Genomic DNA, 12,471 nt, shown 5'->3' on the forward strand with positions numbered 1-12,471 from the left:
GAGAGAGAGGGAGAGAGAGGGAGACAGAGAGAGAGGGAGCAAGGGAGAGAGGGAGAGAGAGAGACAGAGAGATAGAGTATGTGTAGACTGACTGTGTGTGGAAGACATGGGAGATGTGACATGCTGACCTTGTTTCTGATGTATGCTGATCTCCTGCTCTTTTCATGGTCCAGAAGCATCTCCATCACCTCTATAACACAACAACAAGAGTTGTTGCTCCTCACGAATGAACACATTTCATTTAGAAGTCACTTATCGACTATAGTCTTTTAAAGTCTTAAAAAAAAAGACCACAGCTTTAGCTACAAAAGGAGCCTGTAGTAACTTCAGGTGCAGTGTGTGTGTGTGTGTGTGTGTGTGTGTGTGTGTGTGTGTGTGTGTGTAGTATTTGTGAAGTATTGTGTGTACCAGCAATATCGCTGTCCTCTGAGCTCTCTCTGTCTGACGTTTGTTGAATCCAGAACCCAAACCTAGACAACCGCCTCTGAGAGAGAGAGAAGAGAGAGTAGAGAGAGAGGGAAGAGAGAGAGACAGAGAGAGTAGAGAGAGAGAGAGGGAAGGGCATATGCAACACACACAAACATAAAGTGAATAATTTCAGTGGATACAGAGCCTTCGGAAAATATTCAGACTCCTTCCCCTTTTCCACATTTTGTTATGTTACAGCCTTATTCTGAAATGGATTAAATAAAAAACATTTCCTCATCAATCTACACACAATACCCCATAATGACATCACAATACCCCATAATGACATCACAATACCCCATAATGACATCACAATACCCCATAATGACAAAGCAAAAACAGGTTTACATTTTTATTTTTTATGGTAGAGTGGCCAGACGGAAGCAACTCCTCAGTAAAAGGCACACGACAGCCCACTCGGAGTTTGATAAAAGGCACCTAAAGGACTCAGACCATGAGAAACAAGATTCTCTGATGAAACAAAGATTGAACTCTTTGGCCTGAAAACGAGAGGATCTGCAGAGAAGAATGAGAGAAATTCAACAAATGCAGGTGTGCCAAGCTTGTAGCGTCACAACCAAACAAGACTTGAGGCTGTAATCGAATAAAGGTGCGTCAACAAAGTACTGAGTAAAGGGTCTGAATACTTACCAGTCAAAAGTTTGGACACCGACTCATTCAAGGGTTTTTCTTTATTTTTTTACTATTTTCTACATTGTAGAATAATAGTGAAGACATCAAAACTATGAAATAACACATATGGAATAATGTTGTAACCAAAAAAGTGTTAAACCGATCAAAATATATTTTATATTTGAGATTATTCAAAGTAGCCACCCTTTGCCTTGATGAAAGCTTTGCAGACTCTTGGCATTCTCTCAACCAGCTTCATGAGGAATTCTTTTCAAACAGTCTTGAAGGAGTTCTGAGCTGCTTTTCCCACATATGTTGGCTGCTTTTCCTTCCCTCTGCGGTCCAACTCATCCCAAACCATCTCAATTGGGTTGAGGTCGGGTGATTGTGGAGGCCAGGTCATCTAATGCAGCCCTCCATCACTCTCCTTCTTGGTCAAATAGCCCTTACACAGCCTGGAGGTGTGTTGGGTCATTGTCCTGTTGAAAAACAAATGATAGTCCCACTAAGCGCAAACCAGATGGGAAGGCGTATCGCTACAGAATGCTGTGGCAGCCATGCTGGTAAAGTGAGCCTTGAATTCTAAATAAATCACAAAGTGTCACCAGCAAAGCAACCCCACAACATCACCTCCTCCTCCATGCTTCACGGTGGGAACCACACATATGGAGGTCATCCGTTCACAAAAACACGGCGCTTGGAACCAAAAATCTCCAATTTGGAACAAAGGACAGATTTCCACCGGTCTAATGTCTATTGCTCGTGTTTCTTGGTCCAAGCAAGTCTCTTCTTCTTATTGGTGTCCTTTAGTAGTGGTTTCTTTGCAGCAATTCAACCATGAAGGCCTGATTCACACAGTCTCCTCTGAAAAGTTTATGTTAAGATGTGTCTGTTACTTGAACTCTGTGAAACATTTATTTGGGCTGCAATCTGAGTAACTCAATCAGGTAACTCTAATGAACTTATCCTCTGCAGCAAAGGTAACTCTGGATCTTCCTTTCCTGTGGCGGTCCTCATGAGAGCCAGTTTTATCATAGTGCTTGATGGTTTTTGCGACTGCACTTGAAGAAACTTTCAAAGTTCTTGACATTTTCCGGATTGACTGACCTTCATGTTTTAAAGTCATAATGGACTGTTGTTTCTCTTTGTTTATTTGAGTAGTTCTTACCATAATATGGACTTGGTCTTTTACCAAATAGGGCTATCTTCTGTATACCACCCCTACCTTGTCACGACACAACTGATTGGCTCAAACGCATTAAGAAAATAAGATATTCCACAAATTAACAAGAAACACCTAAAAATTGAAATGCATTCCAGGTGACCTTATGAAGCTGGTTGAGAGAAGGCCAAGAGTGTGCAAAGCTGTCATCAAGGCAAAGGGTGGCTACTTTGAAGAATCTCAAATATAAAATATATTTTGATTTGTTTAATACTTTTTTGGTTACTACATGATTCCATATTTGTTATTTCATAGTTTTGATGTCTTCACTATTATTTTACAATGTAGAAAATAGTAAAAATAAAGAAAAACCCTGGAATGAGTAGGTGTTTCTAAACTTTTGACTGGTACTGTTTGTAAATTTGATATTTCCTTTTGTTTTTATACATTTGCAAACATTTCTAAAATCCTGTTTTTGCTTTGACATTATGGGGTATTGTGTTTAGACTGATGGGGGAAAAAAACTATTTTATCAATTTTAGAATTAGGCAGTAACGCAACAAAATGTGGAAAAGGTCCAGGGCTCTGAATACCTTCCGAATGCACTGTATGTGAGAATGTGGCTGAGACAGTGTGTGTCTGTGTTTTTGATTTCCTATTTTTGTGGATACCAGAGGTCCTCACAAGGATAGCAAAACAAGGAAAATTCGGACAAGTGGGGACATTTTGCCGGTCCCCACAAGGAAAAATGCTATTTTAGGCTTAGGGATTTGGTGTAGGGTTAGAATTAAGGTTAGGGGTTAAGAGTAAGGGATAGGGATAGGTATAGTTTTAGAATTAGGGGTTTTGGGTCAAGGTTTAGGGTGAAGTTTAGGGTTATGGTTAGGGACAATAGGACTTTGCATGGGAATCAATTATTTGGTCCCCACAAGGATAGCAATACAAAATTGTGTGTGTGTGTGCAGCATATGGCTGATATAGCACTTTCCACTGAGTCTGCTTCAGCTCCAGACAGACTGGCCAAGAGACTGAGGACAGAAACATAATCCCCTCACACTGAGTCTGCTTCAGCTCCAGACAGACTGGCCAAGAGACTGAGGACAGAAACATAATCCCCTCACACTGAGTCTGCTTCAGCTCCAGACAGACTGGCCAAGAGACTGAGGACAGAAACATAATCCCCTCACACTGAGTCTGCTTCAGCTCCAGACAGACTGGCCAAGAGACTGAGGACAGAAACATAATGCTTTGTGTGTGTTCTGTATATGGGACATGTGTGTTGTGTATATGTGAGGGGAGAAGGCCTGTGTCTGTGTGTATATGTGAGGGGAGAAGGCCTGTGTCTGTGTGTATATGTGAGGGGAGAAGGCCTGTGTGTGTGTGTATATGTGAGGGGAGAAGGCCTGTGTGTATATGTGAGGGGAGAAGGCCTGTGTGTATATGTGAGGGGAGAAGGCCTGTGTGTATATGTGAGGGGAGAAGGCCTGTGTCTGTGTGTATATGTGAGGGGAGAAGGCCTGTGTCTGTGTGTATATGTGAGGGGAGAAGGCCTGTGTCTGTGTGTATATGTGAGGGGAGAAGGCCTGTGTCTGTGTGTATATGTGAGGGGAGAAGGCCTGTGTCTGTGTGTATATGTGAGGGGAGAAGGCCTGTGTGTGTGTGTATATGTGAGGGGAGAAGGCCTGTGTCTGTGTGTATATGTGAGGGGAGAAGGCCTGTGTCTGTGTGTATATGTGAGGGGAGAAGGCCTGTGTCTGTGTGTATATGTGAGGGGAGAAGGCCTGTGTCTGTGTGTATATGTGAGGGGAGAAGGCCTGTGTGTGTGTGTATATGTGAGGGGAGAAGGCCTGTGTGTATATGTGAGGGGAGAAGGCCTGTGTCTGTGTGTATATGTGAGGGGAGAAGGCCTGTGTGTATATGTGAGGGGAGAAGGCCTGTGTGTATATGTGAGGGGAGAAGGCCTGTGTCTGTGTGTATATGTGAGGGGAGAAGTCCTGTGTCTGTGTGTATATGTGAGGGGAGAAGGCCTGTGTCTGTGTGTATATGTGAGGGGAGAAGGCCTGTGTGTCTGTGTGTATATGTGAGGGGAGAAGGCCTGTGTCTGTGTGTATATGTGAGGGGAGAAGGCCTGTGTCTGTGTGTATATGTGAGGGGAGAAGGCCTGTGTCTGTGTGTATATGTGAGGGGAGAAGGCCTGTGTCTGTGTGTATATGTGAGGGGAGAAGGCCTGTGTCTGTGTGTATATGTGAGGGGAGAAGGCCTGTGTGTCTGTGTGTATATGTGAGGGGAGAAGGCCTGTGTATCTGTGTGTATATGTGAGGGGAGGCCTGTGTCTGTGTGTATATGTGAGGGGAGAAGGCCTGTGTCTGTGTGTATATGTGAGGGGAGAAGGCCTGTGTCTGTGTGTATATGTGAGGGGAGAAGGCCTGTGTCTGTGTGTATATGTGAGGGGAGAAGGCCTGTGTCTGTGTGTATATGTGAGGGGAGAAGGCCTGTGTCTGTGTGTATATGTGAGGGGAGAAGGCCTGTGTGTATATGTGTATATGTGAGGGGAGAAGGCCTGTGTGTATATGTGAGGGGAGAAGGCCTGTGTGTCTGTGTGTATATGTGAGGGGAGAAGGCCTGTGTCTGTGTGTATATGTGAGGGGAGAAGGCCTGTGTCTGTGTGTATATGTGAGGGGAGAAGGCCTGTGTCTGTGTGTATATGTGAGGGGAGAAGGCCTGTGTCTGTGTGTATATGTGAGGGGAGAAGGCCTGTGTCTGTGTGTATATGTGAGGGGAGAAGGCCTGTGTGTATATGTGAGGGGAGAAGGCCTGTGTGTATATGTGAGGGGAGAAGGCCTGTGTGTCTGTGTGTATATGTGAGGGGAGAAGGCCTGTGTCTGTGTGTATATGTGAGGGGAGAAGGCCTGTGTCTGTGTGTATATGTGAGGGGAGAAGGCCTGTGTCTGTGTGTATATGTGAGGGGAGGCCTGTGTCTGTGTGTATATGTGAGGGGAGAAGGCCTGTGTCTGTGTGTTGTCAGGTTATATACCTCCCCCTGCTGACAGGGACATGTAACAACCAACTAGAAATCTGACTGACAGAACAATAGAGACTAATGAACGGATGTAAAATTCTGAATTACATTAACTCTGACGTCATCCCATTGAAGGTAAAATGTAAAAAGGTTAGGGTACGGATGGATGGAAAGAGATATATGGATGGAACAATAGGTAGATACAGGTAACTGCCAGAATAAAGGAAACACCAACATAAAGTGGCCTCCACCAACCAGAACAGCTTCAATGAGCCTTGGCACAGATTCTACAAGTGTCTGGAAATCTATTGGAAGGATGTGACATCATTCTTCTATGAGAAATTGCATTATTTGGTGTTTTTGTTAACGGTGGTGGAAAACGCCATTTCAGGCGCCACTCCAGAATCTCCCATAAGAGTTTAATTGGTTTGAGATCCCCTTTAAACCCCCTATACTCTTTTGAGACCCATCTTTCAAATGGCTTATAGTTCATAAAGCTTTTATTCATCCTTTAAACCCCCTTATACTCTTTTGAGACCCCTCTTTCAAATTCGCTGTGATCTCTTATTCTATCCATGGTAGCCAAAATAATGGACAACCGGCCATTTTTATACATGACCCTAAGGATGATGGGATGTTCATTGCTTAATTAACTCAGGAACCACACCTGTGGAAGCACCTGGTTTCAATATGCTTTGTATGCCTCATTTACTTCAAGTGTTCCCTTTATTTTGGCAGTTACCTTTAAATAGATATAGATAGATACACTACATAGCCAAAAGTATGTGGACACGTGCTTATCAAACATCTCATTCCAAAATCATGGCCATTAATATGGAGTTGGTCCTCCTTTTGCTGCTATAACAGCCTCCACTCTTCTGGGAAGGCTTTCCACTAGATGTTGGTCCCCCTTTGCTGCTATAACAGCCTCCACTCTTCTGGGAAGGCTTTCCACTAGATGTTGGAACATTGCTGCTATAACAGCCTCCTCTCTCCTGGGAAGGCTTTCCACTAGATGTTGGAACATTGCTGCTATAACAGCCTCCTCTCTTCTGGGAAGGCTTTCCACTAGATGTTGGAACATTGCTGCTATAACAGCCTCCACTCTTCTGGGAAGGCTTTCCACTAGATGTTGGTACATTGCTGCTATAACAGCCTCCACTCTTCTGGGAAGGCTTTCCACTAGATGTTGGAACATTGCTGCGGGGACTTGCTTCCATTCAGCCACAAGAGCATTAGTGAGGTCGGGCACTGATGTTGGGCGATTAGGCCTGGCTCGCAGTCGGCGTTCCAATTCATCCCAAAGGTGTTCGATGGGGTTGAGGTCAGGGCTCTGTGCAGGCAAGTCAAGTTCTTCCACACCGATCTCCACAAACCATTTCTGTATAGACCTCGCTTTGTCCATGGGGGCATTGTCATGTTGAAACAGGAAAGGGCATTCCCCAAACTGTTGCCACAAAGTTGGAAGCACATAATCGTCTAGAATGTCATTTTATGCTGTAGCGTTAAGGTTTCCCTTCATTGGAACTAAGGGGCCCAAACCATGAAAAACATCCCCAGACCATTATTCCTCCTCCACCAAACTTTACAGTTGGCACTATGCATTGGGGCAGGTAGCGTTCTCCTGGCATCCGCCAAACCCAGTTCAGTCTGTCGGACTGCCAGATGGTGAAGCGTGATTCATCACTCCAGAGAACACATTTCCACTGCTCCAGAGTCCAATGGCGCCGAGCTTTGTACCACTCCAGCTGATGCTTGGCATTGCACAAGGTGATCTTATGCTTGTGTGCGACCACTTGGCCATGGAAACTCATTTCATGAAGCTCCCGATAAACAGTTATTGTGCTGACGTTGCTTCCAGAGGCAGTTTGGAACTCTGTAGTGAGTGTTGCAACTGAGGACAGACGATTTTTACGCGCTTCAGCATTCGGCGGTCCCGTTCTTTAAGCTTGTGCGGCCAACCACGTCGCGGCTGAGCCGTTGTTGCGCCAGGATGTTTCCACTTCACAATAACAGCACTTACAGTTGACATGGGCAGCTCTAGCAGGGCAGAAATGTGACTTGTTGGAAAGATGGCATCCTATGACGGTGCTACATTGAAAGTCACTGAGCTCTTCAGTACGGGCCATTCTACTGCCAATGTTTGTCTATGGAGATTGCATGGCTGTGTGCTCGATTTTATACACCTGTTAGCAACGGGTGTGGCTGAAATAGCAGAATCCATAGAATGCCTAGAAGGCCAGCATCCCGGAGTCGCCTCTTCGCTGTTGACATTGAGACTGGTGTTTTGTGTGTACTATTTAATGAAGCTGCCAGTTGAGGACTTGAAGGCATCTGTTTCTCAAACTAGACACTCTAATGTACTTGTCCTCTTGCTCAGTTGTGTACCGGGGATCTTCAGTTTCAGTTTCTTGGCAATTTCTCACATGGAATAGCCTTCATTTCTCAGAACAAGAATAGACTGATGAGTTTCAGAAGAAAGTTCTTTGTTTCTAGCCATTTTGAGCCTGTAATCGAACCCACAAATGCTGATGCTCCAGATACTCAACTAGTCTAAAGGCCAGTTTTATTGCTTCTTTAATCAGGACAAGTTTTCAGCTGCGCTAACATAATTGCAAAAGGGTTTTTTAATGATCCATTAGCCTTTTAAAATGATAAACTTGGATTAGCTAACACAACGTGCCATTGGAACACAGGAGTGATGGTTGCTGATAATGGGCCTCTGTACGCCTATGTAGATATTGCACAAAAAATCAGCCGTTTCCAGCTACAATAGTTATTTACAACATTAACAATGTCTACACTGTATTTCTGATCAATTTGATGTTATTTTAATGGACAAAAAATGTGTTTTTCTTTCAAAAACAAGGACATTTCTAAGTGACCCCAAACTTTTGAACGGTAGTGTATATACAGTTGAAGTTGGAAGTTTACATCCACTTAGGTTGGAATCATTAAAACTCCTTTTTCAACCCCTCCACAAATTTCTTGTTAACAAACTATAGTTTTGGTAAGTCAGTTAGGACATCTACATTGTGTTAGTTCCAACAATTGTTTACAGACAGATTGTTTCACTTTTAATTCACTGTATCACAAATCCAGTGGGTCAGAAGTTTACATAAACTAAGTTGACTGTGCCTTTAAACAGCTTGGAAAATTCCAGAAAATGATGTCAGGGCTTTAGAAGCTTCTGATAGGCTAATTGACATCATTTGAGTCAATTGGAGGTGTACCTGTGGATGTATTTCAAGGCCTACCTTCAAACTCAGTGCCTCTTTGCTCGACATCATGGGAAAATCTAAATCAGCCAAGGCCTCAAAAAAATTGTAGACCTCCACAAGTCTGGTTCATTCTTGGGAGCAATTTCCAAATGCCTGAAGGTACCACATTAATCTGTACAAACAATAGTACGCAAGAATAAACACCATGGGAACATGCAGCCGTCATACCGCTCAGGAAGGAGACGGGTTCTGTCTCCTAGAGATGAACGTACTTTGGTGCGAAAAGTGCAAATCAATCCCAGAACAAGAGCAAAGGACCTTGTGAAGATGCTGGAGGAAACAGATACAAAAGTATCTATATCCACAGTAAAACGAGTCCTATATCAACATAACCTGAAAGGCCGCTTAGCAAGGAAGAAGCCGCTGCTCCAAAACCGCCATAAAAAAGCCAGACTACGGTTTGCAACTGCACAACCGGAGAAATGTCCTCTGGTCTGATGAAACAAAAATAGAACTGTTTGGCCATAATGACCATCGTTATGTTTGGAGGAAAAAGAGGGAGGCTTGCAAGCCGAAGAACACCATCCCAATCGTGAAGCACGGGGGTGGCAGCATCATGTTGTGGGGTGCTTTGCTGCAGGAGGGACTGGTGCACTTCACAAAATATATGGCATCATGAGGAAGGAAAATGATGTGGATATATTGAAACAACATCTCAAGACATCAGTCAGGAAGTTGAAGCTTGGTCGCAAATGGATCTTCCAAATGGACAATGATCCCAAGCATACTTCCAAAGTTGTGGCAAAATGGCTTAAGGACAACAAAGTCAAGGTATTGGACTAAGCTTGTGGTATTGTGGGAAGCTTGTGGAAGGCTACCCGAAATGTTTGACCCAATTTAAAGGCAATGCTACCAAATACTAATTGTGTGTATGTAAACTTCTGACCCACTGGGAATATGATGAAAGAAATAAAAGCTGAAATAAATCATTCTCTCTACTATTATTCTGACATTTCACATTCTTAAAATAAAGTGGTGATCCTAACTGACCAAAAACAGGGAATTTTTACTGAGATTAAATGTCAGGAATTGTGAAGAACAGAGTTTAAATGTATTTGCCTAAGGTGTATGTAAACTTCCGACTTCATATAGATAGATAGAACAATAGATAGAACGACAGACAGACAGAATTCAATTTATGCTATGAAATGGGAAGTTCCCCCTCCTAGCAAATAGCTGGCAAAACAATCCAAGCTTGTTTTGAAAAATATATTTTCGAACGCACCATCAGTTATGGCTTCGCATATGTAACGGAAAGGGTTGAATATAGCCCCACCCAGTGACCTTTTACTACAGTTGAGTGTAGTTGTTTTAGGCTAACGTTAACTAGATAACTAACGTGAGGTAAATGTAGGCCTAAGCATGTATCAATAGAAGAGCCAGCTGAAGCTTGAGAGGAATGGAAGACGCAGTCGGAAGGCTGTGAGGCAGAGGGCTTGTAATGTGGACGACCGGCTAGCTACTACTCTGCTACTCATAATGATGTATTGGTTGATCTAACTATAACTAGGTTACTCATGGTGATGTATTGGTTGATCTAACTATAACTAGGTTACTCATGGTGATGTATTGGTTGATCTAACTATAACTAGGTTACTCATGGTGATGTATTGGTTGATCTAACTATAACTAGGTTACTCATGGTGATGTATTGGTTGATCTAACTATAACTAGACTACTAGTGATGATGTATTGGTTGATCTAACTATAACTAGACTACTAGTGATGATGTATTGGTTGACCGAGCCTCCTGTAATTATCAGCTGGTTGACCTAGCCTCCTGTAATTATCAGCTGGTTGACCTAGTCTCCTGTAATTATCAGCTGGTTGACCTAGCCTCCTGTAATTATCAGCTGGTTGACCTAGCCTCCTGTAATTATCAGCTGGTTGACCTAGTCTCCTGTAATTATCAGCTGGTTGACCTAGCCTCCTGTAATTATCAGCTGGTTGACCTAGCCTCCTGTAATTATCAGCTGGTTGACCTAGCCTCCTGTAATTATCAGCTGGTTGACCTAGCCTCCTGTAATTATCAGCTGGTTGACCTAGCCTCCTGTAATTATCAGCTGGTTGACCTAGCCTCCTGTAATTATCAGCTGGTTGACCTAGCCTCCTGTAATTATCAGCTGGTTGACCTAGTCTCCTGTAATTATCAGCTGGTTGACCTAGCCTCCTGTAATTATCAGCTGGTTGACCTAGCCTCCTGTAATTATCAACTGGTTGACCTAGCCTCCTGTAATTATCAGCTGGTTGACCTAGCCTCCTGTAATTATCAGCTGGTTGACCTAGCCTCCTGTAATTATCAGCTGGTTGACCTCGCCTCCTGTAATTATCAGCTGGTTGACCTAGCCTCCTGTAATTATCAGCTGGTTGACCTAGCCTCCTGTAATTATCAGCTGGTTGACCTAGTCTCCTGTAATTATCAGCTGGTTGACCTAGCCTCCTGTAATTATCAGCTGGTTGACCTAGCCTCCTGTAATTATCAACTGGTTGACCTAGCCTCCTGTAATTATCAGCTGGTTGACCTAGCCTCCTGTAATTATCAGCTGGTTGACCTAGCCTCCTGTAATTATTACTTAAACGGCCTACTATTTAAGAAGAAAGTACGGGTATTCAGACACGGCCATTGTAATCGTGAGAGCCTGTTAAAATGGAAACCGGAAAAACAAAACAGAGGAAACAGAATTTGTAAAAAAACGAAACACCCTTTTTATAGGGCCCACATGCATTGACCTTTTTTTGCACTGACTCTACCCACACACTCACACTTACAGTGACACCCCAACACACACACACACCACATACGCCTACACACACATATAACACGTGCACACATGCATACTGCCGCCACACACACTCACCACATATGCTGCTGCTACTGTATTATCCATCCTGTTGCCTAGTCACTTTACCCCTACCTATATGTACATATAATTAGCTTGTACCCCTGCACATTGACTTGGAACTGGCATCCCGTGTATATAGCCATGTTATTTGTACTGAACTGGTATCCCGTGTATATAGATAGCCATGTTATTTGTACTGAACTGGTATCCCGTGTATATAGCCATGTTATTTGTACTGAACTGGTATCCCGTGTATATAGATAGCCATGTTATTTGTACTGAACTGGTATCCCGTGTATATAGCCATGTTTTTTGTACTGAACTGGTATCCCGTGTATATAGCCATGTTATTTGTACTATAGCCATGTTATTTGTAGCCAAGACAACGCAGGAGTGGCTTCGGGACAAGTCAGTCTCTGAATGTCCTTGAGTGGCCCAGCCAGAGCTTGGACTTGAACCTGATCAAACATCTCTGGAGAGACCTGAAAATAGCTGTGCAGCGACGCTCCCCATTCAACCTGACAGCTTGAGAGGATCTGCAGAGAAGAATGGGAGAAACTCCCCGAATACAGGTGTTCCAAGCTTGTAGCGTCCTACCCAAGACGACTTGAGGCCGTTATGACTCGATGTCTACAAACCTGTTTTTGCTGCGTCATTATGGGATATTGTGTGTAGATTGATGAGGGGATTGTTTTTCATATCCATTTTAGAATAAGGCTGTAAAGTAACCAAATGTGGAAAAATTCAAGGGGTCTGAACACTTTCCAAAGGCACTGTACATATATCTTCATCTTTAACTCTGTTTGAAGATGACCCATAGGTAAGCGTTTCACTTTTAGTCTACACCATCTGTTTACGAAACATGTGACAAATAAAATGAGATTTGGATGGACAGATAGAATAGATAGATAGACGGATTGAACCTTGAGTGGAATACTCTGGGCTTGTGTTGCTATGCGGACAGCTTCTCTCAACTTCTTCTTGAATCTCTGGAGAGACTTCCCCTGTAGGAGAGGAGAGAGGAAATAGAGGAGGATAGGAGAGAGGGATGAGAGGAGGGGAGGA

General features: G+C 43.5%; 1 protein-coding gene and 1 pseudogene across 1 annotated transcript in view; both read right to left on the reverse strand.

Moving 5' to 3' along the window:
- The window catches only part of LOC115199187 (phosphatidylinositol 4,5-bisphosphate 3-kinase catalytic subunit alpha isoform-like), a 44,931-nt pseudogene extending 44,809 nt beyond the window's left edge, over positions 1-122 (reverse strand).
- A 6-nt stretch (positions 123-128) lies between these two features.
- LOC115198012 (cilia- and flagella-associated protein 251) overlaps positions 129-12,471 on the reverse strand; it is a gene marked incomplete at its 3' end in the record, with an annotated part of 29,141 nt that continues 16,798 nt past the window's right edge. Inside the window, 3 exon segments of the mRNA XM_029759662.1 lie at positions 129-190; positions 409-484; positions 12,330-12,410. Coding sequence (XP_029615522.1) covers positions 129-185 — 57 coding nt within the window.

The sequence above is a fragment of the Salmo trutta genome, chromosome 8 (assembly GCF_901001165.1).
Source record: "Salmo trutta chromosome 8, fSalTru1.1, whole genome shotgun sequence".
NCBI lineage: Eukaryota > Metazoa > Chordata > Actinopteri > Salmoniformes > Salmonidae > Salmo > Salmo trutta.